This window comes from Electrophorus electricus, chromosome 17, assembly GCF_013358815.1.
Source record: "Electrophorus electricus isolate fEleEle1 chromosome 17, fEleEle1.pri, whole genome shotgun sequence".
In the NCBI taxonomy this organism is placed as follows: Eukaryota; Metazoa; Chordata; class Actinopteri; order Gymnotiformes; family Gymnotidae; genus Electrophorus; species Electrophorus electricus.
In genome coordinates this window covers 7,294,161-7,320,325 of record NC_049551.1, presented here as the reverse complement: position 1 = coordinate 7,320,325, position 26,165 = coordinate 7,294,161, and the positions used below count along the sequence as shown (strand labels likewise).

The 26,165-nt window shown below is 42.3% G+C and overlaps 4 protein-coding genes across 6 annotated transcripts in view; 3 read left to right on the top strand and 1 right to left on the bottom strand.

The window, feature by feature from the left end:
- The window catches only part of LOC113581191 (myotonin-protein kinase), a 10,972-nt gene extending 8,468 nt beyond the window's left edge, over positions 1 to 2,504 (top strand). Inside the window, exons 11-15 of one of the 2 annotated variants that reach the window (XM_027016155.2) lie at positions 1 to 110; positions 376 to 473; positions 1,219 to 1,271; positions 1,496 to 1,570; positions 1,672 to 2,504. The exon at positions 1 to 110 is cut by the window's left edge and continues 36 nt beyond it. In XM_027016155.2, coding sequence (XP_026871956.2) covers positions 1 to 110; positions 376 to 473; positions 1,219 to 1,271; positions 1,496 to 1,570; positions 1,672 to 1,773 — 438 coding nt within the window. In that variant the 3' untranslated portion in view covers positions 1,774 to 2,504. Of the gene's footprint in view, positions 111 to 375; positions 474 to 1,218; positions 1,272 to 1,495; positions 1,577 to 1,671 lie in introns of both variants that reach the window. The other variant, XM_027016154.2, reaches the window with a different exon arrangement.
- Positions 2,505 to 3,064: 560 nt separating this feature from the next.
- zgc:171929 (uncharacterized protein LOC100124596 homolog) lies at positions 3,065 to 3,787 on the bottom strand. Its single transcript, XM_027016115.2, has 2 exons — positions 3,628 to 3,787; positions 3,065 to 3,372 (listed from the first exon to the last, which is right to left on the bottom strand). The coding sequence occupies exons 1-2, from the start codon at positions 3,770 to 3,772 to the stop codon at positions 3,065 to 3,067; spliced, it is 453 nt and encodes a 150-aa protein (XP_026871916.1). The 5' UTR covers positions 3,773 to 3,787.
- A 4,974-nt stretch (positions 3,788 to 8,761) lies between these two features.
- On the top strand, positions 8,762 to 18,885 carry vaspa (vasodilator stimulated phosphoprotein a). 2 transcript variants are annotated; one of them, XM_027016122.2, is made up of 13 exons: positions 8,765 to 8,931; positions 12,646 to 12,817; positions 14,334 to 14,499; positions 14,706 to 14,763; positions 15,172 to 15,493; positions 16,058 to 16,203; positions 16,350 to 16,395; positions 16,513 to 16,546; positions 16,721 to 16,772; positions 16,974 to 17,036; positions 17,712 to 17,781; positions 17,899 to 17,956; positions 18,072 to 18,885. In XM_027016122.2, exons 1-13 carry the CDS (start codon positions 8,927 to 8,929, stop codon positions 18,107 to 18,109), a joined length of 1,230 nt encoding a protein of 409 aa, XP_026871923.2. In that variant the 5' UTR covers positions 8,765 to 8,926; the 3' UTR covers positions 18,110 to 18,885. The 2 variants fall into 2 exon arrangements, with proteins under 2 accessions (XP_026871924.2, XP_026871923.2); XM_027016123.2 differs by lacking the exon at positions 16,974 to 17,036 and having other exon boundaries at positions 8,762 to 8,931.
- Positions 18,886 to 19,677: 792 nt separating this feature from the next.
- Positions 19,678 to 24,470, top strand: smpd1 (sphingomyelin phosphodiesterase 1). The gene is made up of 6 exons (XM_027016153.2): positions 19,678 to 20,282; positions 20,640 to 21,415; positions 21,684 to 21,855; positions 22,528 to 22,604; positions 22,934 to 23,079; positions 23,207 to 24,470. Exons 1-6 carry the CDS (start codon positions 20,067 to 20,069, stop codon positions 23,632 to 23,634), a joined length of 1,815 nt encoding a protein of 604 aa, XP_026871954.2. The 5' UTR covers positions 19,678 to 20,066; the 3' UTR covers positions 23,635 to 24,470.
- Positions 24,471 to 26,165: the final 1,695 nt, after the last annotated feature.

Genomic DNA, 26,165 nt, shown 5'->3' with positions numbered 1-26,165 from the left:
GAGGTGTCCACACAGAGAGAGTGCCCCCTGGTGCTTGAGCATGATACTGCAGAGCTCTCGCTCCCCACAGAGGCAGACCAGGGCAACACACAAACCCAGGAACTGCAAAGGTTACAAAGCTATTACCTGCCCCATTGCCCATTCTTCTTCCCCTGTGTGCCTTCCCCACTATCCTGTTGTTGCACTTATCTACCCCACTTAAACTGCCCTACTTGTCCCACTGTCTTCACACTCTACTGCCCTAACTGCCTACAACGACTCGCTGCCTCACCTGCCCAGAGGGCTCTTATCCCTCCCACTCTCCTACTGCTACTCCACCATCCCCGCCCTCCTGCTTCACACTCGGGACTCCACTAACACTCTCCTCCACCCCAGGCGGCTGCAGGCGGCTGAGCAGCGTAACAGAGAGCTGGAGCAGGAGGTGCAGGCCCTGCGCGAGGAGCTCCATGCCCTGAGGATCCAACTGGAGAAAGGCAAGAAGCAAACACTTGGCCTTCCTGCAGACAGGAAGCATGTCACACCGTCTCAGGGGAGAGGAGGTTATTTCATTCTGGCGTTGGCCTTTGACCATGTCAATAAGAGGCATGTGAAGAACCATCCAGCACAACAATGGGTTTTCAGTGAAAGACAGCTAGCCTTTCGTCAGAGACTAAACTGTACACTCATGCTCAGAGTAATTTTTGACTTCTCACAGGCCAGCACAAGCCACTGCATGCACAATGGAGCTTTGTGTCTGTGCCATGAATGTGTGTATTTAAAGCCTTTTCCCAGAGAACAGCTATAAATGTGTCATCCAGGAATAGGCCACCGAGAGTTCTCCACCAGCATGTGCCAGTCAAAGAAAGCAGCAGCAGCAGCACTGATGTGGAGAAAGCAGCCCAGTCTGCTGACATGCTGAACCAGCTCGCCACTGCCAGCTACTTTCACACCAATAAGCTGTTACTGAAGATATGAAGCCCACTGTTTGTTCTGTCGCAGTCACCCTACACCCACGGCCCTGGTCCAGTCGTGCATGCTGCCCCTTTGTAAAGCATGACCTTTCTCCTGTAGTCTGCCACGGCTGGCCGTGCGTTCCACTCTGAAGTGGTGCAGCTGGTTGTGGGAGTCTGTGTATGTATGTGAGTGTGTGTGTGTGTGTGTGTGTGTGTGTGTGTTCCCTTTTTTACAGGACTGCACTAGGGATTCTTTTTCTAATGATTCTTTTTCGTTCCACCACAGAGCTATGTGTGTGCCCGTCGCCTGCCTTTCTGCCTGCCTGCTGTGTGAAGGATGTAAGCACGTCTTTTGGCACACTCTGTTTATCTCTGAGTCTGTGGGATAAGTAAAATACCAGCATAAAATACTACCATGCTGCCTAAATCTGGCAGAATTGCGATCGCAAAATGAACAAAATGACTACCAGCACTGCGGCCATTCCCATTCTGTGCTCAATGTGGTTTGCACGGCTGCAGAACGGCACGCTGCTTTTTTGTTGACTGAGCTGGTACCTTTGCAGAGCTCAGCGGTGCCCCCTGCCTGCCATTACCCGCTAGTAACGCCTCTGCTGCGCCACCTGCTGCTCTTCCACAGGGTGAGTGTGAGTACCTCTCAGGGGGGGTCAGGGGCGCTTATGTTGGTGCAGCTCACGTTTGCCCACCATCAAGTGCCCCCCTGTCTCTGTCCATCTCTTAGGTGCACTGGCCAAAGGTGAAGTGTGAGTCGTATCTGCTGGTGTGTGCTGAGGGCGGAGAGCTCCAGATGTGGCAACGCAATTGCAGCTCTGAGCTCTCTTGAGCCGCACTGCATGAGAAGGATCGGCTGCATGTGCCCCAGCGCTGCAATCAGATTCTCTAGCACCACTTTCCATACTCTCTCGCCTTTCCGAGAGTCACACTGCTGATATGTGCCCCCTCAGTTGGTGATAATGATATTCAGGAGTACTGTGTCTGCAACTGGTAGTTACAGGGCTCAGTAACCAGTAAGCATACTTTGTAAGACTTTCCTGTATACGACTTTGCCTGTTGGTTTGGGTTTTTTGTAAGGCGAACACTTCCGTTCGTAAATGCGCTTATGGTGTAAATGGGTGTATGGTCTCTCTGCCTATTTGATACTCCTTTTTTTCTGCACTAAATCCTTTCTGTAATGTATTGTAAATGAGCAACATCAGATAACTCAGAGTATGAAAGTGGAAAGTGGACAATACCACACACAATGTTAGCTTCACTTACAGACAACCACAAACAAGCACACAGAGAATGACCACTGGATTCTGAGTGTACTCCACTATGTACTCAAAAGATAATATATTACAGTTTTATTCTTTATAGAGCTGGTATTATATTTTTATGAAGAAATGTATTGAAATGTATTTCACATAAAACCATAGTTTTTGGTGAATAACAAATATTTATTACAGGGCTATTGATTTATATTTGAGCCTAAAATGCTTGAGTGAGTAACTTAATGTCATGGTAAACGCATTATTGGTTTGTACTTTAATTAAAGTGTAATAGATCAATTGCAAATATGTGGATGTATCTTATTTTAAAGAGAAGTGAAAGTTTAACTTACGTTATGGTGAATTTCACAGGCAGGTTAGTTAGGGTATACTGAACAGAAATTAGGGGTTGGCAGATGGGGAGTCTATTAAATATTTGAAATAATCTCACAAGTTGACAAGAACTTAATTAAAATGCAAGCATATTTTAACAAATATACAAATATAAATGCAAAAAGAGTTTAACATCACAATAACAGCACAGGCTACAACTGATCTTAAATTATAATGTGCACATCATTACTGAGATGAAGGCGACATCACTACACAGATAAAATGTATGTAATGTATTCATTTCTTTCTGATACTCTGGGAAGCAACTTACATCTACCAATATGATGTAAAATACTAAAATACACTAATCATCCCAAAACCTCACAAAGGGGGTCTTAATTTATAAAACCATTTACCACAGTGTTCCCCAGCACACGCCTCAGCATGTCTATGGCGGTATCCGAGCCTGCCCAGGCTGGAACCCATGTCCGCAAATATCAGGTGGCAGATGTCCAGGGCAACAGCTGCTAGGCTTCATATGTAAAAGGCGGCAGGGTAAAGCATGAAGGGCGAGATGCGTGGCTGGCCGGGCGTCTCCTGCAGGTGCTTGCGGTAGTAGCGGCGCAGGGCGGGGCTGTCCGGGTGCCGCTGGCGCACGTGCAGGAAGTAGTCGTCAGGCCGGCTGGAGGTGTAGCCACAGTCCTCGCACACAAAGATCTTGGAGCGCCGCTGGCGATAGGCGTACTGCTGCCGCACGCCATGGATCTTACGCAGATGCGACTCCAGCGAACAGCGCTGTGTGAACGCCTTCTCGCACAGGTCACACCTGTAGGGTCGGATACCTGACCGGAGGGTCGGACGGGTGAGAAACGGGAGACTTCCCGCCAGCACTGAACTTTGCACCCGGTGTGTAATGTAGGGCAGCGATTCTCAACCCTGTCCCACCACATGGTCCACACGTCTGCTCTAACCCAGATCCCAGTACACCTGTGCTAAATTTACGATATTCTTAATGGCTGGATTCAGGCATGGAGGGAGCTGAGATCCAAAGCGCCATGAGGACTGGGTTGAGTCATGTGGATGTAGGGTGTGGTCACCTGTGTGCGTGCGCATGTGCCTCTTCAGGTCGAAGGTGTCATTGAAGCCCTTGCCGCAGTACCTGCACGGGTGCCTCTTGATGAGGCTGTGACACTTCAGGTGGCGTGTCAGCATGCGCTGCAGGGGGAAAACCTTATGACACATGGGACATTGGAAGTCCGCGGAGCTGGGCGGCAGGGCCTGCAGACAGATACAGAGAGAGAGGAGAGAGAGGACATGAGCCGGCATGTCCAGCTCAGGTAAGTGGGGCCAGTGGGGTCCATGTTGTCTGTGTAGCTACCTTGGCTCTGGAGGGTGAGGACGTTGCTGGGGTGGGAACAGGCTGGAAGGGAGCCTGATGGACCTGTTGAGGGCAGAACTGTCGGGCACTCACTGTTCGTGTGTCAGTATCGCAGGATATGTATGCTGACTCCAGGTCAGAGCTGCTGGGTGTGCATGATGGTCTAGAATGCAAACTGCTTGTTGTCTGCACTGACTCCAGAGCAGAGCTGACCGGCGCTTTTACTACTACAGCGGCTGCTGCTGCTGGAAGAGTGTGAGAGAAAAAGGACACATAAGTAACTTCAATACTCTTCACACAGAAAACTCTTAAACCACTTTGCTGCTTCAGAATTTCTGCCAATTAGTTATGTAAATAAGTGCTCGTGCTTCCCATAGAGTAGTAAGATAATGTAAAAGTAATGCAGTAGTGAAGAAAGTTCTGAAATACTGCAGGTAGATATTCAGCTTGAAAGTGTTGGAATTTGTGTAATATAACATGAAACAAGACCTTTTTTTAAATCTGAAAAATTACCCAGAGATTAAAATTTAAATGATCAATCTTTTAAAAGTAAATCAGCACAAATATTCGCAGAACTATATTTCAGGGTATATTTTCCACATGTTCTCAGGAAAGCGGGCAAATAGTGTATCTTAAAAGTTGTAGCTGCACCATTAAGATCATCTTTACACCAAGGGTCTTTGGAAAAGTGGGTCAAAATCAATGGAATTAAATTCTTTTCAACACACTGACATAAATTAAAATAAATTAATCTGACATATTAACTTCACCTGTCCCTCGATTAAAGTATTTCAAGCATGATTAAAGTACTTCAAGCATGAATATGTTGAGATGTTATCTTAGAGCAGTTAAAGCTGTTTAATCTAAAGTGCAAAAGTACCTGGTGCGGTAAGACTGATCCAGGGTAAGTTCTGGGTGTCACTCCATCTCCATGCAACTGCTGTGTGCTTCCTCCTCACCAGGAACGACCGTGGCATCTTTAGAGCTGGACCCCACGCTCCTTATAAACTAAAAGTTTGATCCAAGCTGACTGCCTAAGTAGCTTTACTACCAATATTAACTCAGAACATTGCCTCAGTACCAAACCTACTGACACATTACCATCTATCCTAACACAGCCATCAAACATAAACTCTGCCTCTCTCTGGTCACAGCCAATCAGTGTTTCGCTAATGGTCCTCCTGTGCAAATGTATTTGTGTCCTAGCCGGCTCTGACCCCTATACCCTGTTTCGGTGGTTAGAAAGCGCAAATCTCAGTGCTCATTTCCATACCTCTGTAGGCCACAGAGGCACACACACACCTGTGTGCGAGCGTTTGCACGAGTGTGTGTTAACTGCTGCCGTGCTGGTTTTGCATGCCAGGCAGTGAGAATCTGGTCCCTTCATTCAACTGGACCTTCCATGCAAATGGCCCATGGGCCCTGCCGGCACAGAGGGCCCGGTATGGCTAACAGGAGCACGCATTGCTTGGACTGCTAGTAAAATTTGGCTTTTCTTCCCCACTCTACACAATTGTCTGTTGGGTTTGAACTGCCTAAGCTCAGACAAAGGCCATTCAAATCTTTCTTGGTACTGTTTGCTATCTGTTAACTAGCCCCGTTTAGGGGAGTGAATGCAACCATCTCTCCTCTTTCCAGGTGGCCTTCGTTTTTGTTGCAGAAGGATTGAATATTGTTTCTGCGTCAGGCGGCATGGCTGCTGGGTCCGAACAGGTGTTCAGAATTTCATTGCCAGAATGAATTTAGTTCTATTATCTTTTTAAATTCTATTATATAAGCATTGAATAGTCATATGCTCTGCAGAGCTAAGAGCTGGCAGATGTGCGCATTAGGCTCATTACACTAGACTCTGACTGGCAAATAAATGTGCATCAGTGCTGTGCAGCCAGTATGCAAACCGTTTCTCTCTCATTCTCTCATAAATATCAGAACATGCCTGACAGTAGTTAAAAGTTCCTATGAACTGTACTGTTTGACTTTTATACTGTCTACTCAAGTGAATAAAATTAATAAGCTGTAGAATTGTACATAGTTCAGTGGCGTCACTTTTAAACTGAATCACTTTCAAACAAAGCTTTGACCTTATTAAACTATTATCTTGTCTTTCAAGATACCATTCTGAGAAAAGGTTTGTGAAGCCTTTGGAAAATATCATCTAATTTCATGTAAATCATGGTAATAGAGATTTATTTAACCAACAATACAGACATTTTACATTGCCTATCTTTATTGCACAAATGATTACATCAGTCAAAGTGATTGATGAAAAAGGATAATGAACTAAAATGACTCTCAGACAACAGCTTCATTAAAAGATAAGTACAGTCACGTGTCCTGGACAATTCAGGTGTATATTTGGCCTGCCCTATCAAATAAAAAATAAAAATAAAGCAAGGTGTCGAAGATCAGCGTGAAAGTATGTTGCATAATCTTCAAATGACATAGAACCCTGGCATGATGAAGAACCCTGAAGGGATGAAAAACCTTGCAGGATGAAGAACACTGCTAGGACAGGTACGGTTCTGCAGATGTCTCTGAACAAACAAAGCAGCACTTAACATGTGGTCCTGTGAAGCATGTTGAAGGGGCTATGATAGCATGATCTGACAGATTCAAATTCCCTTGATACCTGTTGGGATAAAAAGGCTTTCCTTGCCAAAGTGACTTATATATTTGTTTTGTTGACTTATCAATAGCAATATAAGAAAAGAAAAATAAATCTAAGTAGAATAAATAAAACTGTGTTTGTATTATTTTACACTAGCCACAAATTATGGATCCTTAATAACACCAATAGCCATACAAAATTATGATTATATCAAGAAAATTTGAATACAGCTATTTATATGACATCTAACTTACTCAAATATTTTTACAAACATAAATGACCTTTTTAATACCGATAAACTTACCCCTGCTTGGAAATTACTTGCCATATCATGGCAAATGAGACGTCAAAAGGTTTTACACACGCACATATGTAAATTCCAGCTACACATATTGCAATTCTTATTTCTGTTGCTTCAGTCCAGCTCAATGTAGGTTTTTGTTTTCCTAGGGAGAATCAGCATTTTCTCTGTGATTTGTGTAGGCTTGTGTCCTTGACCATGGAGTATAGTACAGTACACTCACTGGTATCCAGAGATGCTCTCTAACTGTATGCAAATACTGTCCTACTGCAAGTAGCCTGAGACAGAGAAAGAGGAAGATCGACACAAACTTGTGGAAATAAACTCCTTACTCTAATAAGCTAATCTTTTGATGGAACATTTTTTAGATGTGACAAAGGCCAATCAAAATGTTATTTTTCACTCTAAATGTAGAAGGGTTTTATTCACTTATTTTCAATGGGCATGCCATGTAAAGCAGATACTGTCAACACATAAACAATCAGCACACTACTGCACTCTAAATCTTTGCATAGCTATTTAATCTGTGACCAGCTCAAACAGGAGGGAGGGTGCCGTTTTTGACTTTTAAATGATCCCATTTTTCAAACGTGAACCACACCCAGAGGGCGCAGAAAAGAGTTTGGCATCTTTTATGTTCCATGCTCAATGACAAGATAAAAGAAACGACAGCCTTACCAAATAAAGTCTCTCTGTAACACGGGACTTTCACAGCCTGACTTGGACTGTTATTTTTAGGGACTCACCACCATGCCAGAGTGCTTTAAATGTATTGTGACATGGGCATGCGTGGTGGCTTTTGATTTTGGGCTTGGTGCAATCTCTTTTGTTAAAGAATGTCACTCCGCGGACACTACTTTACTGTAATTACTGTAATTGTGCACAAACATGACAGTTACGTGTATGTGTACACACCTGCCTACTTGACTCGTGTGGCTACATGTGATGGCACGATCGCTCAGATGGAAATGCAGTTTTTATAGCAAAATGGAAATGGAAGTGCACGACGACTCGTTATATACCAGATCAATAACTTTATCAAAAATATCCATAAAAACACTGTGCTTATGTGTGCAGCGATTCACAAACATGTGTCATTTTGAACAGACCTTACTTTTGTCAAATAGACTGCATATTTAAAAATTGTATCTAAATAAATCTTAAATAAAATCTGATTAAACAAACCATGACTTGTGATGCCTTGACTGCATTATTCTTGGTCTATCTGGTATGAAGAAAACAAACTCTCACAAACAACTATTTTCTTTATTATTGTGTTAAATTTTAAAAAGGGACTTGAATTAAATCAATGATTTATTTTATTCACATTAGCACAATGCTGCGGCGTTATTTTCTGACTACTGTAACCAGCCCTGGGTTTACATTGTAGGGTAATACTTCAAATGTCCACAAGAGGTCAAGACTGAGTCGAGGTTAGACTCACCTGTTCCTCTCGTCAAGACAGCCAACACTGTATCAGCTGTACGATTAAGATACGCTCTACAGTATGCAAGCTTTTGTTTATAGAAAGTTAATAGCTTTTAAACCTTGGTTGGTACCCTACACTAATGTAATAGTGGCTGCCTTAAACAGTGTCATTCCTGATGAATGTTTTATAATCAGACATTGAGAATACATGAAAGATTAGTATTACAGAAGAAAGCAAATCTAACATATTTTGCAAAAAAAAGAAAAAGAAAAATGCTAATATGTGGTTTCTTTTGTCCACTCTATAAACTAGGACTTTAGACTCAGTTCTTAAAAGCTAATAAAAAGCTTTGGGATACTGTAAAGAAGGGAGACAAATTAATGTAGCCTACCTGTATAACTATTATTTTATATTAGTGAATGAAAAAAGCCGATCTCCGATCAGTTTCTATGCCGATATATTGGTGGCAATAAAGAAATATTCGAGAGGTCCGTGCTACACTCATCCGTAATGCAGCGTTTTACGTCGCTCTTGTGTTTGTAAACCAGGAAACTGTGAGATTGTTCTCAACAACCGCCAGAAGCGGATGCCTCAGAACACTTCGCCATCGAGCTCAAATGATTTTATGCTGAAATCGGCTTGTTTTATTGCAACGGGAGGCAAAGGTTTATCTCATAAAAATGAGGTAAGACCGCCAGCACTTTGTCCGTCGCACGAGTCTACGTTTTGCCATAGGAAATGTTATGCTTAAAGTTTTAAACCTTGACCTTTAGCTTGTGTGCCCTAACCTAATTCCTAATATTGCGACTGATATAATTGTGGAACTATTGTTGGGCGAAAGAGGAATAAAGTATAAACATTGAATGCAAAAAGTATTGCTAAAAGTTGCAGCATTAAAGTTAACATTTCTCAAAGATTATTACTGCACGTCGACTCAAGTTTAATACTCACTCGCACATTGGTTTTTATTTATACACTGAGAATAATTTTGTAATTACTCCAATGACGAAAAGACTTTTGCTTAAGAAACATTTCCTTTGTTCATCGTTTCTAACTACTGCAGTTTATCAGCTGAGAGACCGCTCATAGAGCGGTCGACTATCTCCCCTGTTCCACAAGCAGACATCAGTGGGCATGTCATTGCAGGCTGCATGCCTGTAAGCGCGGTTTTTTCAGGATGCGCGTTCGCGTGTTCGCTGTGCACGACAACCACATTTCAGTCAGTGACACGGGGATGCGCACAGCTCCGACACTGAAGAGCAGGCCCGATTTCAGTACGTTTAGCCTAAGCATTTCCTCACAGTATAACTGTCTTGCGGAAATGAGCGCATAACTGTATAGACTGTGGTGGGAAGTCTTTCAGTTGTGTCTGATTCTGAGGTTAGTGCGATTTTACAAATGCTCCTGATTTTTAAAATGGTTTGCCAGATCTAAGTACATATGTACGAAATCTGAAACGCATACCTGTACATTGGGAAAGTATGTATTCAGGACCGTACTAGCTATGAGAACACCTAGGAGTTAACCTCGGTCATTTCTGGAAGTGTTTTCTTTCATCAATTATGAAATTGAATGTGGAAACAGCGACGTTTTGACGATGTGCTTCATTGCGTAAAACCACATACACAGCAGTGACACGACTGGTTCTCCACTGACCTCAGGCTAGCAATAGTGATGAACTTTCTCATAAACTCAGCTGTTCAACTAGAAGGAACCTAATGGTATACAATATTTCCCTCTCAGAATGGCATGTATAGTCAAACGCTGAATTGTAATAGACGTCAACTAGTGTTTATTAACGTAAACAGAAATGTGTGGTTTGGGCTGATACTCTTATTAATGAGCACTCCACCAACACCTTTCGTTTCTTTAAGGAGTTTTGAGACCTGACGACTTTACAAATACAAAGAGAGAGAGACATAAAATCTCAGAGGTTGGCTGAATAACACTATAACGCAAATTTAGTTGGTATAAACTAAAATATTGTCAACAACATTGCTGTTAAGTTGTCGATTTTTAAGTGTAGATTTCAGCCTGTATCATCACATTACAATATTTTTGGTATAATTAATTAAAGCTAAATAAGTAGTTATTTAACAAATTAAAGTGAAATACTACTATAAAATTAAGCAGTCCAACCTAAACCATAGCTGTTTATGTAAAAGTAACACTTTATTGATAAGTAGAGTGATAGAAAATGTAAAAAGAACAAAAAATAAGTACTCCTACATAATTTCATTTTCCATGTTTAAAAGTTGAAGGAGTAAGACTGGTATGAAGAATTAAATGTACATTATGGACATTATAGTGAAAACAAGTTACCAATAAAGGAACATGCAGTACCATGCATACACATCTATAGTGTGGTTTAGAAGTTTGTCAAGTAAGTCACAGTTCTACAGAATGGACCTCAGTACAAATTGTTATCTTGGTTATGGCCCCGACTCTGAGTGTATTACATTTGAAATCAACAGTAGTCACTTCGCCTTCTTAAAGCTGTTCTAATCCAATACCCAAGTATCCTCCATTGATGATACTTTACATAGAAATCATAGAAACATGTCCATACATTAAAATGATGCTTTCCCCACAGCTGAGTGCTGCTATATTGATGTATTATAACCATAATTGGGATGGATAATGATGTAAAAAACATTTGGCTTTGAACAGCTACCTTTTATCTCTCAAGAATAATAACACCAGCAGAAGTGCTAACCAAACCAGATAGTATCTACCAAACCAGGTAGTATCTACAGTCTATGTAGTGCTAAACCATGGGCTGTGAGAATGCATGACATTTTATTAAAAGGACCTCCATCTTTATTTTTGGAGGCTAGCTTTTGTGGTCTATATCTACTGGTATCTTGTTTATAAATAGAGCCTGTAGAACAATGTCACTGTTTAAAAAAGCCTAGGCACTAATAGCAATAAGACATTTACCACAATATGACTGGATATAAGTGAATTCTAAAATGCAGGAAAATCTAACTACTTCTGTGTGTGTGTCTGTCTCTCTGTCTGTGTGTGTGTGTGTGTGTGTGTGTGTGTGTTGTGTGTGTGTGTGTGTGTGTGTGTGTGTGTGTGTGTGTGTGTGTGTTGTGTGTGTGTGTGTGTGTGTGTAAGTGCAAGTATGTGCATATATGTGTGTATGCAGCTGCTAACTATCAAGGCCTACATTTGTTTTTTATTTTCATCTTGATTTTCTATTATTTAAAAGGAAGTTGCCTTCACATGCATGAGTCATCATTTGACAGTGCACAAACTCATTACCCCTTCTTACTGCTACAGTCTTCTCTTTATACCCTGACAGCTTAATCCTAACCCTCTTACCAAACCTGCTGCTGTAAAACTAACTCTAAACCTTTTTTCTAAGCTGTTTTGATAAATATTTTAGCATAATAATAGCTAAACAAGTTACTCTAATACCAACCACACAGTGGAAGGAGTAGACAATGTGGAATATGTGAGTGACACAATCAGATTTAACAATTACAACAAGAGAAGAGTTCTGTACACCCTTTTCCAGACGTGTGTTTGAGTGAGCATGTGAGTGTGTGCAGTGAACCACAAGTTCCGTCTCTGCATTGAAGTTGGTTAGACTGAACCAGTAGTCATAGATCCATAGGAAGTATTTTAATGTCATTTATGTGTGGATAAAAGAGGAACTCGCTTCTACTGCAGGAAGCTGGTGGACATCAGTGTTTCTTTCTATTCTCACCTCGCATACTGCTGTGAGAACACAGCATGCACTAATTTCACCTCTTCAGAACTTCCCCATAATTGGTCTTTCATATCCTCTTTTAGCTTGGCTAAGGCTAAGCAGTCAGATGCTTAGAGGCCAGAGGTTTAAGTTAGCTGAAACCCATTTGTGTTTCTTGATTGTGTGCTGTATGCCTTATGTCATTGTTCTTAGTCAAAGGTTAGTCCTTATTTTGTAGTTCTGGTTTCTGTTTAGAATTAGACCATCGTGTTAACGGAAGTGAGTGTGTGCAGTATTGCAGTTAAGACAAGTGCAGAGGAAGGGGGAAAGGTGCTTCTACATCCTCATCCTTTTTCCCGTAGGTGTGTGTGCATGTGTGTGACTGTACGTGGGGGCATGTGCGCGCATGCTTGGTTGTGGTACAAGTTGTGCCCACTAAAGAACGTTTTTTTTGATTCCCTCTGGTTGTATGTTCACTCTGAAATGTGCTGTTGGCAAAGTCTGTGAGTCATTGTTAAGTGTGAAGATATCCTTCATGTTTCAGGCCAGTTGAAAATAGTGCCTCCAATACATCTAGTTTAGCCTCACACCTTTTCTCGGAGACACGTTCATCCTAGACATGTTCATCCTAGATTACATTCCACAGTTTGCATGGTTAGTGCCTGTATTATTGGCCCACCTTGTCTGCCCTGTGTGCAGTGAGGTGAGCCTATGTCAGGCACGGGCCACCGTCATGATGTATGATGACACCAGTAAGCGGTGGGTCCCCGCCGGCACTGGAGCCCAGTCCCTCAGCAGGGTCTACATCTTCCACAACCCCAGCAACAACAGCTTCAGAGTGGTGGGCCGCAAACTGCAGGCTGATCAGCAGGTACGTAGCAAGACTTACATGCAAGCTCAGAGCTGTGAACAGATATGCTTCGGTTGAGCGGTGTAACTGTCTGCCATTGAATGTGTATGGTGGGGGCTAAAGATTCGGGATGTGTCTATGAAGTGAAGGATTTGGACTATGCATCGTTCTTAAGTGTGTTTCATTCTTGAGAAACAATTATACCCTACTACACATACCTACTCTATAATATGAAATTAAAATGATGAAAGTGTTACCAAAGAAAGGTGTAAAAGCAAAAGCATGAAGGGATATAAAAAACAAGCATTTGCCAAGTAATTGTATAGTGGTTATATATTCACACTACCTATTTAAGATTTTATATAGTTCATTTCTGCTGCATTTTCTGCATGCTAGCCATTATATTGATATTAAATTGGAATAATATCAGATATGACAGGTGTTCTTTAGGCTCTTCTCTAATGTGAATGTTTCTTTATTATATTCTGTTTCTTGCATGATTGCAGTGTTTCAGGGAAAGACCAGAATGTTTCACTGCCTATTTTAGTGGTCAGCTTTGGTAGTTTTGTGGACATCTATAAAAACCCTGGGTCTTAGAGCAAAGTGATAGTTTCACAAGCCTGTTTAGCACTACCTTTGTTCTATACTTTGTGTTGTGGACGAACAATAGATATGTGCATGTATGCATTTGTGTATGCATGGGAAAACGTAAAGCAGACTGCCATCTTGACTCCACATCGTGGTTTAGTCAGAACGATGTCGGTCTCACAGTTTGCTGTCTGTGTCATTTCCTGTGTGTTTGCCTCAGCTCTTATTCACTGTGCTGCCCACTACTGTCTGCCAAGAACTTTATCAACAACCAAATGATAAAATGTGTGTACAAATGTGTGACTGAGCAGCTCAATCTGTAGACCCTATTGGCACAGCAACACATCTTGCAGTTACCTTGAGACGAAATGAAACTTCCATGGTCTGCAGTACCACTGCAGGTAGAAGTGTGGCAGTAGTGTGCTGCTTCATTTGGAAGCACTTGCTTAGAAGTAGGCAAAATTCTCAGGGCAGGAATGTACATGCTTTGCTGCACTTACTCTTCTGTGCTGGATATTAAACAGGCAAGACGTACTGATAAGAGATCAGTGTTTACCTACTTGCTCACTCCTCTATGGGTGCTCCCAGTGCAAACATTTGCTCTTTGGATACCATTCTACACTACAGCCATGGATCACGCATTCAATAGACTTAATTATTATTTAGAGGGAAAACCCAGTGTTTTCACTCTATTCTGACCACATTACACATATGCCCGCCGGTGTCCGGATGGGTAAATGGTCCACCACTCAGCTCTAAACAGACTGACCTGTTCCACAGTACTTCACCCTGAAAGAAACATTGGCAGCCTCTATATGGCAGCATCTGATGAGCAGACACTAAAGGGATGGTGGTGGAATACGATAGGAACTGGCTGTTGCTAATTTGAGAGAGAGATGAAATCTTTTTTTTTAATTGAGAAATGCACATAAAGTGTCCCTTGTTTCAGGTGGTCATTAACTGCCCACTTATGAAGGGTATAAAGTACAACCAGGCCACCCCAAACTTCCACCAGTGGCGTGACACTCGACAGGTGTGGGGTCTGAACTTCAGCAGTAGGGAGGAAGCTATGCAGTTTGCTACCACCATGCTACAAGCCCTGGATGTGCTCAGCGGTGAGGTGAACGTGACACTATAGTCACTATTACACCCACTCACTGCACACTTTTATGATAAAATGTCTTTGTGTGTGTGTGATCACTGCCTTTTTTCCTGTTTCTTGCTAAGTTTGTGAGTTATGGACAGCTTCACTGAACATGGATTATTTACCGGCTCTAGTTGTAGGGTTGTTGTTAAGGGATTATCATTCTGTTTTTTAAAGGTATGGCAGGTCCCCCCAAGCCTGCCTATAATGGACCAAGCCTTGAGGAGCAGCAAAGGTATGCCTACATGCAGTGCCTGCGCACACTTGCTCAGCTCACCACTGCGCACACTTGCTCAGCTCACCACTGCTCACTCATCTGATATCCTGCCTGCATATGTGGCTTAGAATGAGCTCAGAACAAAATACTGTGGACACTCTAGTCCTTTCTGTATTCTCTTTTTTAATGACTGCCTGGTTAAGCAGTATGTATTCAAATACATTCCCGGACACGTTGTAAAACTGCTGAAGATTTTGTTGGCTTGTATAGTTTGTATAGTTGTTTAGTATTCTAAAGTAATACTTTGGTTAATATATTACAGAGATACCATATAATGGTAGAAGAATCATACTATAAAATGTAACCCATTTACTGCCTCTTATACTACTGAAAGCATTGTCCAATATCTCTTTGTGTTTCACTCAGAATGCAGGAGCGAGAGAGGCAGGAGATGGAGAGGCAGGAGCTGGAGAGGCAGGAGCTGGAGAGGCAGAGGCAGGCGGCTGCTCCACCCCCTGCGCCTGCTCCACCCCCCGTCGTAGCTGCACCGCCAGCTCCTGCTGGAGTTCCATCTGCACCTGGGCCCCCGCCTCCTCCTGCACCTCCTCCCCCACCCCCTCCAACTGGTGGGGCTCCTCCTGCCCCACCACCACCACCTTCGGGAGGAGGGGGAGGTTTTGGAGGTGGAGGTGGAGATGGAGGACTGGCTTCAGCGCTTTCTGGTGCTAAACTCCGCAAAGTGGCCAAGGTGACAACGTTGTGATATGACTATACACTAATATGAGTGCAACTATCCACAGAGTCAGAGTTGATGAAGCGTGTCGTAGGTTACCGAAAATGTACGGTTGTTGCAGTGGGGCTTGTAGGGCTGAGTGTAAATCAGTGGGACAGGGGAGCAGTGAATGTGTTGAAATGCTGAACATGTTGGAACAGGAGTAATGAAAGTATGTTACATATGACAATAATGGCAGCATTCCTGCACAATGCTTGGAAAGACTGGGAAATAGTATTGCATTTAAATTCACTTATCCCCAGACTTGGGAAATTCAGAAAATTGTTTTAATTCATTTGTCAAAATAATATAGAGTAGACATGCTAAGATTCTAATGTTGCCTTAGTTATAAATTGTTGCTCTTTCTAATGCATCTCACATTTCAGGATTTTTTTATGAATAGCAGGAAAAATGAACAAATATTCCAGAGTGTTAAAAAAGCAACCTGGAAAAAGTCTTGAATAGGTGTGGAATGTCTTAATAAGGAAAGGGCTGTGAATGTGAGTGATTGTAATAGGCTTCTCTGTTCTGTGCGTGTAGGATGAGAGTGGGGCTGCAGCTCCAGCTCCAAGAGAGAGCCCCCAGAGCTCAGGAGGTGGAGGAGGAGGTGGAGGAGGTGGAGGAGGAGGTGGAGGTGGAGGAGGTGGAGGCTTGATGGGAGAGATGAGTGCACTGCTTGCAAAAAGGTTAGTATACAGCTAGCTGGTTCATGTTGTATCATCATCATCATAATAATAGGTATTATAAAGATTTTGTTTAATATAAAATTAACCTAATTTGATTTACATTTTGTATATATATATTGATGGCAATCCGTCTCTTTCTGTTACAGACGAAAAGCTACAGATAATCCAGTGGTGAAAAAAGAAGAAAATAATGTAATGTTGTTGAAATAGCTCTTTTCAGACTAATACCTCACTTTAGGCACAGTGCACAGTCCATTTTAATGTGAGGTAAGGTAGGAAGCTAACCAGCATTTCTGCTGTTGTCTACAGGATGACTCAGCATCCTCAGATTCCAAATCAGGAGGTCAGAGTCATGAGCAGACTGGAAATCGCTCTCTACTAGCCTAACAACCTGTCTCATAAACCCCCCCCCCCCCCCGACGATTTATTTTATCTCACATTTTTTGTCTCACATTGATTCTTTTCACTCATTTCAATGACCTCTAATCTAATTTTAGCCTTTTTATTTTGTTTCCAGATAGAACACCAGAGACCACCAAAAAGCCATGGGAGAAGTCTGGCTCCATCCGGTAAAATTTGCACACTTGTCTTTTTCACTGTGTGGAGTCCATTTCCCTGTTCCTCACCAGAGAGCACAGAGTACAGCATGAAAAAGCAAAAAGTAGCTAGAGTGATAGCAAACAGTTGCAGGGAGTAAGAGCAGAGTTTGTTGCAGTAAGAACAGAGTTGGTTGCATGAACAGAATTAAAGAGCACTGTTGTTCCATACAGAACTAATTGCACCCCTAAGGGCCTTGAGAAGAGCCCAACCACAGCGCCAGCTTCACTGACCAGGTAGTTTTACTTCTGAAGAGTGTGTTGTGTGCATATATATATATATATATATATATGTATGTATGTATGTATGTATGTATGTGTGTGCGTGTGTGTGTGTGTGCGCGTACATGCTTGGCTATCCTACACACTGCTGCAGGTGTGGTGCTTGTGTTCACCTATCTAAATGTTCACTGTCACATTCTCATACTTAGCTTCACAATGAGCAACTTGAAACAGCTTGTTTCACCTCTGCCTTTTAGAAATATGTAGCACTGACTTAGGTTTATATTTTGAGCCTGAATGTGTTTGATGTCTTTGGATTTAAACTCAGTGGCTATAGGGTTTATCCAGTGGACAAAAGAGTTATTGCTAATGGGTCCTCTGCTCTGTCTGTGCACTGCACACTGCCTGTGTGACATCTGCCCCTCTGCTACTGGTCTTGAGTCTCATAGTTTGTTTCTTTACGAGCTTAATAAGTTCTTTCTTGGAGCCCAGTACACCAACACGGACAGATGGATGGTGGAATTTTGTTTAGTCTCTTTCAGAAAAGCGATATTCATGCTTCTGGTGTTACCATGGTTTCTGCGCTTATGAAGAGAGTCAAGTCATACTGTCTCTGTGAAGTGCATTCCACTTCAAAAATGTGTTGCTCGAACAGAGCCCGACTGACTGCCATTCACTCCCCCCTACCAGGGTAAGGCCTGCCAGCAGCGCAAGTGACACAGCCCCCAAAGAAAGCTTCGATTCGGAGAAATTAAAACAGGTCAGAGACTCTCTCACTGCTCCTGTCAGCATCAATTATGGAAGAGGCAACATGGTGCCTTATTGTCTGTAAATGTCCAAAGTTACTTTCACACATGATCCTTTTGTGTGACTACAGGAAATACTGGAGGAGATGCGCAAGGAACTGCAGAAAGTGAAAGATGACATTATTGGAGGTCAGTCCTTTAACTCTGAGCCGTAGATTTTCCTCTGACATCTGAAAGCACTTTGCCACATATCTTTTTATTTATTTATTATTAATTAACTGGATTTTGGCTCTCTCTCCAACAGCCTTGATCGAAGAGCTGCAAAAGAGGAGCTCCCCCTAGCGGCATCACATGAAAACAGCTCATGCTTTGCAGTGCAACAGGAAAAAAAGTCAATCTGAAGGTTGCCCGAACAAACCAGAAATGGAATGTAGCTTGTTGCTAGTGTCTCTCTCTCAGTCCAAACAGTGTGGTGCAAACAAAAAATGCAGATCCCTTCAAAAGTGCATATTTTTTCCTTTTCTGCTATTCTGTTGTGCTTTTTCTGTGGAAGCTCTTATTTCTCTAAAGCTCTCTGATATCTTCTCATCTTTCTGCATTTCCTGATGTTTTCTTTTTATCTGCAGACATATTACAGATCATCCCATCATAGCAGAACATTATAATAACCATATGCCATATGTCAAAGGACAATAAAGAACAATATTAAAGTCAACACATTTAAATTACTACATTGAAATTACTTTATCTCAGTAGTGTATTATATGTGTTTGAAACTGAATACTTTTCCTGGTGAAAAGTATTTGCGGGTAAGTGTTTTACTCAGGGATCAACAGATGCAAGTTTATGCATTATTTTTATATATATGTATTTCATTTTTACATTTCTTGTGACCCATTGTGATTGCTTCTCAGGCTAGAGTTCTGTTTCTCTTTACTTCTTGTGCCCTTTATATTTTCACAGCGAAAGTGGTTTGTAAATATTGTCTTACTCTGGTGAAATGATTGTTTAACAGGGCTTTTTGCCTGGCCTATCTTTATTTGCCCGAGTTTAGACAAATTGCCATTTGTATGGTATTGACATTCACTGTTCTGAAAATACAGCCACTGTTTATACCAGCTTTTGAGTCTGTTTATTCTTTTTCAACTTCCGGATGAGCAACATACTGACAGTATTTGCTTTTAAGCAACAACTATCCCATGCTGTTAGTACATTTGAGGAGAATTGCTACACGTATTCTTTATACAAATGAGGAAGCCAGTGTTCATCCAGTCCAGTTAAGTTATAATCTCGATGCAATGTTCATATTTATTAGCTCTTGAAAATCCTCTTAACGACCGCCATCTTTCGGACAAAAACCGAATTGAAGGTCAGGAAGAATAGTCTTCGGAGGTTTTTTGTGAGTAGGCCGTTCCAATAATTTGGGGTTAAAAAACATTACTTGCAGAGCCTTACCAAATACCTCAGTGTGCTAATTTAAATTACAAACAGACAGATATAAAATGAACAATTTTTTATGCAATCTCCTGTTACATATTGCGAAAAATAAATTCTTTAAAACAGGTTCATTGTTTGCGTTTTTATCGCTATTATTGCGGGGGGGTTCGCTAGTTTATTCAGCCTTGGCCTGTTCCCTATTTAATTAACTAGCCTGTTACGGCCAGCACCAGTAAGTGCGGACTGATGGAGGAACTTGCGGGTTTGCAGCTTGTACAAACACCTTTAAATGCTGCGCAAATACTTACATCCGCTTTGGCATGACTGCGACAGTGTCAGCGCTTCAAAAATCAAGACATAATCGAAGTCGACTATGTTCAAATTCATTAAAGCCTTTAAGAGATGACTCAAAACAGGACACGGCATTTCTAAAAGGTACGATCACACGCCAGGAAATACCAAGTCAGGTGATCAGTCAGCTGACGCTCGGGATCAGGAACCGGACCGTGAGCGAAGCTGTAACATGACAAAGTTGTTGTTAAACGCTTGGCAGACAGCTAGCTATAGGTAAGGAAATATAGCATTTTGGAGTCATTTAGGGGGTCATTCAGTGCCCCGTTTCTGCCACTGCCCTTGGCCGTTCATCGTAGACTGATAGAAAAAGAAAACAAGGATATTTGGTGTCTTGACGGCTTCCTGTGTCAACTGCAAGTGTTAGTTTTGCGTCACGTATCGAGGACTCGACTGAACAGACAACACCTCGATCAACTCTTCAGTGTCCTGGGGTTTCTTCAGCATGATGTTGTACTGAACAGTTCAGCGGCAGAAGCGGAGCATCGAGATTTTGCCTATCATTGCCACGATGGCGTTTTCAGCGTTCAGGCTGACAGCTGTCTATGTGATCCTAGTATTTATGTTGTTTCTCGCATCGTTTGGGACGTCGTATCCTCTTCCAGATGGGACGGACATATCCGAAGTGAGAGCTCCGATAGAATATTTTCGTGTTCGTTTTAGCTGGCACAACGTAAGTTGTCAGTTGTGCAAAGTCCTCTTCACCGTTGTGGACATTGCTCTTTTGGTAAGAAACAGGCTGCTCTACGTATATCACACAAAATATTAATATTGCACAAAACACCTAAAACAAACAAACAGACAAAAACAGTTATGTTAACTAACTAACGCTGAGAATAGCATTTGCTAAATATTAGCATGTTTATTGTAGCAAATAGTGTGAGGCATTTTAAAGAAGTAATATGCTCTTGCTATTTTGGGGCACATCACTTTTCACATCACTTTTCAAACAGGAAGCTTGTTTAGTTTTTACTGGGTGCAAACTTGGCCCTCTGAATATGGGTACCTGTGTAAATGTGTATTACAAAACCCTGTTTATACCAAATGTTTAATCTTCTTTTCCAATGGACATGTAAATTCTCAGAGTGACACGAATACAGAACATGTGGCTCATGCCATTGGTGAGGCCTGCATTCATTTACACTTGTCAGAGGAAAAAGTATGCATGGAGATTACAGAGCTCTTCCGTGATGACTTCATCCGTGCGCTCCAGGAGTCTTTTCTCTGGCCCTCAGAGGCCTGTGCCTTACTGCTGGGACCCAATTGTGGCCATTTTGACATCTATGCTCCCTGGAATGTCACCTTGCCCCGGGTCCCCAAGCCTCCAGTCATGCCCCCCAAGCCGCCGAAGCCTGGCTCCCCTCGGAGCAGGGTGCTGTTCCTCACCGACATCCACTGGGATGCGGAGTACTCCATGGACAGTTCAGCTAACTGCAAAGAACCTTTGTGCTGCAGGAAAGGGTCCAGCAAGGCGAGCTGGAGGCAGCGAGGTGCAGGCTACTGGGGCACCTACAGTAATTGTGACATCCCTCTGCATACCATAGAAAACCTCCTGCAGAATGTAGCCAAGGCAGGGCCATGGGATTGGGTTTACTGGACTGGAGACATCCCTGCGCACAACGTGTGGTCCCAAACACGGGTGCAGCAGCTCAATGAGCTGACCACCATCTCCAGGCTGGTCCGCAAGTACCTTGGAGCGGGCATTGCCGTGTACCCAGCTGTGGGCAACCATGAGAGCACCCCAGTTAACAGTTTCCCGCCTCCGTTTGTGCATGGGAATCGCTCCTCCCACTGGCTGTATGACACCATGGCAGAAGAGTGGTCTCCCTGGTTGCCAGCACAAGCACTTCTGACCCTACGGTATACACACTGCAGTCACTGTTGTTTCGTTGCTGACATTGGGCAAACTGTCAGAACTTGTGTGTCTTATTTACTTATTTTTGTTTTATAATTGTGGTAGCCATTTGATAAACCACTTGGATAGACTTTCCTTTATGTAAAAATAACACATATACTTAAAGCCTGTGCTTGAGTTAATGATTTTGTTTACAGTTCATTGCCTTGCCACACCAGCAAGGAATACCCACGTCTTCGATCCAAACCTAAGCCTAACTTATGTATGTGCCAGGCAAGGAGGATTCTACACAGCTCAAGTGCAGCCAGGTCTTCGGGTGGTGTCCCTAAACATGAATTTCTGTGCGAGAGAGAACTACTGGTTAATGGTGAACTCCACAGACCCAGCCAACCAGCTGCAGTGGCTTGTACACATCTTGCAGGAAGCTGAGAACATGGGCGAGAAGGTAGAGTGGCTACGTCCTAGGGCTAACAGCCTCAGCTCTGCTCCCAGTGAATATTTCTCTCAAATGCGAGGCGGTTAGTGTCTAGACAGTGAATATCCTGAATGATGTAATGGGTGTTTCCAACTAGTTCAATGTGATTTTCATCATGATTCATGTGCCACAATTAGCTGTACCATGATGCATGATAAACTTCAATAATAAACTTGAAAAAGTACTGATACAAGCCATAAGCCAGTACCGAATGTTTCATTTTGGATTTTCCAGTACAGTAATTCTACTATTATATAAACTCACACATACTGCTATCTGTAGGTATTAAGTAGGTACTTCACCCACTGACTGAATTACAACTGTAGGTATTAGTAGTCAAACAAATAAATACATACAAACATTCAGGCAAGGGTTCAGAGCATCAGTAATGATGATGTGATTCCCTAATTTTACACACACCTGATCCTGACAGAGTAATTGTCAGACATTACAAAGTCAAGCCAGCGTTTGCAGTAAGTTGTTTACTTTGGGAAGTGAGCAATGCCTTTTGAGGATGCGGAGCATTTTCTGTATGGTATATTAAACGGAAGGGGATGTGCATGTACAGTTTTAGTAGCTCGCATTTACTCATTTATTTGCAGTGTAACATCTTTGTTAAAACTTTCCTCTCTCCTTTGAAAGGTTCATATAATTGGCCACATCCCCCCAGGCCTCTGTCTGAGCAGCTGGAGTTGGAACTACTATCACATAGTTAACAGGTCAGTACTCAACCTGGCACTGTTAGTGACCGACTGATAACGGCCTGGCTCGGTGAGCACTGGCTTTTGACTTTCGGCAGTAACCCAAGTGCATGGAGTTTATAGTTGCTTCCTTATTGCAGTTCCCTGTCAGGGAGGAATGTGACTTTACTGTTTCAGGATGATGCTATATTGATATATATGATCCTAACACATCACAGACACGACGGTTCGTGTCTGGAGTCCCAGGTTTCTATTTGTTCTGTTGGATTAGTGAATATGGCTGTGATTAATGATTCCTTAATTTTATTGGTCTCAACTCTTGAACTGGTGTGTTTTATTTCTACCAGGTATGAGAGCACTATAACAGGCCAGTTTTTTGGGCACACACACCTTGATGAATTTCAGATGTTTTATGATGAAGAAACGATGACTCGGCCAGTGGGTGTGGCTTACATTGCCCCAAGTGTTACCACTTTCATTGACCTAAATCCCGGTATGACCAACACACAGGTGGCCTTGAACAAGGTTTTTCAGTGGTCACACTTTTGATTGTGGATGCGTGCTTACTCAAACCTCCAAACATTTTTACAGTTTTGTTTTCATCTTTTATCATTTTGTAGGATACCGTGTGTACTACATTGATGGTAACTACAACGGCAGTAGTCGTCTTGTCCTAGATCACGATACATTCATCCTCAACCTCACTTTGGCCAACGGTTATGGGGATGGCTCCTCGTCGTTCACCAACCCCGACCCAAACCCGGCCTGGACACTGCTGTACCGGGCCTCTGAGGTCTACGGCGGGCCTGCATTGCTCCCTTCCGACTGGGCTGCCCTGACCCAAGCCTTCCTGACCAACGACCACCTCTTCCAGCACTTCTGGTACTTCAGGCACAAAGGACACATGTCGGAGTCATGCCAGGGCACGTGTAAAAGCATGATAATCTGCTTCCTGCGCAGCGGCCGTTACGACCTGCTGAAGCAGTGTGACCTCCTAGGCGCAGCTGGAGGACGGGCGGTGCGATCAGTCAGAAAGTCCCTGTGCTGATTAGCCTGCCTGGAGACAAGAGGCCCTCAGCTAGCATTGGTGAAGCTCTGCACAGCCAGTCATGTCACAGAATGGGCATTTTTGTGTGCTTTAGAAAAAAAGAGAACCTCACTAAGACGTTGCTTTGAGCTTTCTGAAGTGTGTAGCATTTATGAGCATTTTGAGGTCATGATGACTGATGTCCAGAGAACATCCAACTCACTGATTTACCTAATTTACCATTTGCCTACCTACTGAATTAGAATGTCTCAAGTATAAGCAAATCTAATCAACACCTTCATTACATGGCTAAGTAGCAATGAATTTTTGAAGTAATGAATTTAAAATACAAAAATCACTTTAAATTTAAGAATGAGAATATATCTTGGAGATGTATAGGAGGGGGCTCAGAATAAAAGTATATGTAAAAGGACATGCTATGTAGCTGTTTTCTTTCTCACACTCACAGTGCTGATGTAGAGCGTCTGTTCATGGAGTGATAGGATTTGGACTGTGGTCCTTTGCCTAATTCTGTTACTTTTATCATTTGTACTGATATTGTGAAAGTACTCTTTTAGGGTAAGCTGCTTACTTTCAAGAATGTAGTTGAAATTTCGAAGTGTAAATTTGGATCTTGCTCAACAGTGGAATGTTTGTCCCACATTGCACAATTTAGAAGCTCCTATATGGATTAAAACTGGCCCTTTGTGCACTCACACTTGTTTTGTGGAACGTGAGCGTGGGTGGAAGAGCCCATTGCCTTTTTGGTTTGTGTCAATCCACCGTATGTGTTACAACTTGATTTATGTGGTGTAGATTTTGAATCAATGATGCAATAAATTAAGTTTTGCCATTCATTTTTGAAGTTACTACTGTTTTGCATACATTTCTATTTCGAGATCCAATAGGTACAGATGACAGACCATGTCCATTGAACATGTCAGCATAGGTAATACACCCACTGAGATTCCAAGACATTGAGTACTGATCCCTCTTAATAAAAGAGTTTACAATTCCAAACAACGAGGTCTGTTTACCCTACCCCAAACACAGGCCATAAGACTGGTGTGAGCACATGCAATACTGTTAGTCTCTTGCAGACATTCACTGCCACAAGGGGGCAGTAGATAAATCTTTAATGGAGACATAGTTCATTATTCTTCCACAGGAAAGTCAGTGGACTACTACACATTAAAAACATATTTTATCATTTCACTGAGTCTAATCAGTGTATCAAAACCAGAAGGTGGTTGATCTTTAATGAAAAAGCTGGGAATGCACACACCATCACATTTATTTGTCCCAGGACATACATTCATCCAGGAGTAACACAGAAGAAAGCTAATTTGAATCAAAGAACTTGCATGAAAAGTAAATATTTGTTATTATGATGCTCGCGGTTTGGTTGAAAAGATGACTACTGTTGTGAGCTAGATGATCTTCATGCCCCACCTGGTCAGGTGTGCACACAACATGTGGGTTGTGTGATTTTTACATGCTGTTGAGTTTTTCACAATCAAAGAGGCTATTAAACTACAATTGATTGCGATGGTGACATTTGATGTATGATGCACACTGTTATTTACCATCATGGTTTGTAGTCATATTTATATTGAGAACTTAATAATATATTAAGATAATATTTTTATTTATTTAGTGCAATTATAAGTTTAATCCATTGATTACCTAATTTTCTGGAACATTTTACTGTAGGAATTTTAACTATGAATTGCTTAATTTGTCTCCTAGCCCAGAACTTGCTGCAAAGACTGACAATATTCAAATATTCAAGTCTGGATTTTACCAAGTACATCATACGTAAGGCTGCCTAGTTGAGAATAATTCTAATGTTATACAGAATTTAGATACAGTTTGACTCCATTCTGTGTACTGCTGTTCTTCATGCCATAATAGTTATCAGTAAATTGTCTATTTTCATCTCCCACTAATTTACCATTTGCATTTCATCTTCGTAAGTCACACATGTGCAGGTGCAGCTGTGTTTTAAAGAGTGCCAAATGCTGATGCCTTTTCTCCCTCTGTCTTTGTCTCTTCCTCTCTTTCTCTGTGTGTGTGTGTTTACAGAATCTGAGGAAGGAAAGAATCCTGCTCTGGCCTTGAGACCATTTCCCATGATAACTGAAGACAAGGGCCAGAAGCCCTTCCTGCCTATCGACATGTGAACATCAGCTAAACACCAAGAATGCTGGGCCTGGTAGTTCAGGGAAACATGCCATCTACCGTAGTACACCATGTGATACCGCACCAGGGACCCCCCCCCCCCCCCCCCCCGGGGCCTTCACATATAGAAAGTGCCATATTTGCATCACACAAGGGGGTTTGTGATTTTCTTTAGAGGCATCAGACTGAGGCTTAGCATCAAGTTTTGCCCTTGTATCTATGAGCAATGGTTACTGAGAATGCTTGTCCTGATCGGTTGAGTGTTGGATTAGAATAAAAGATGCTAAAACAAAAAAACAGGCACTCACTTGCAGTAAAAGCCCAGTTACTGGGCTTGATATTCATTTTGTATTTTATTAAATAACCACTGG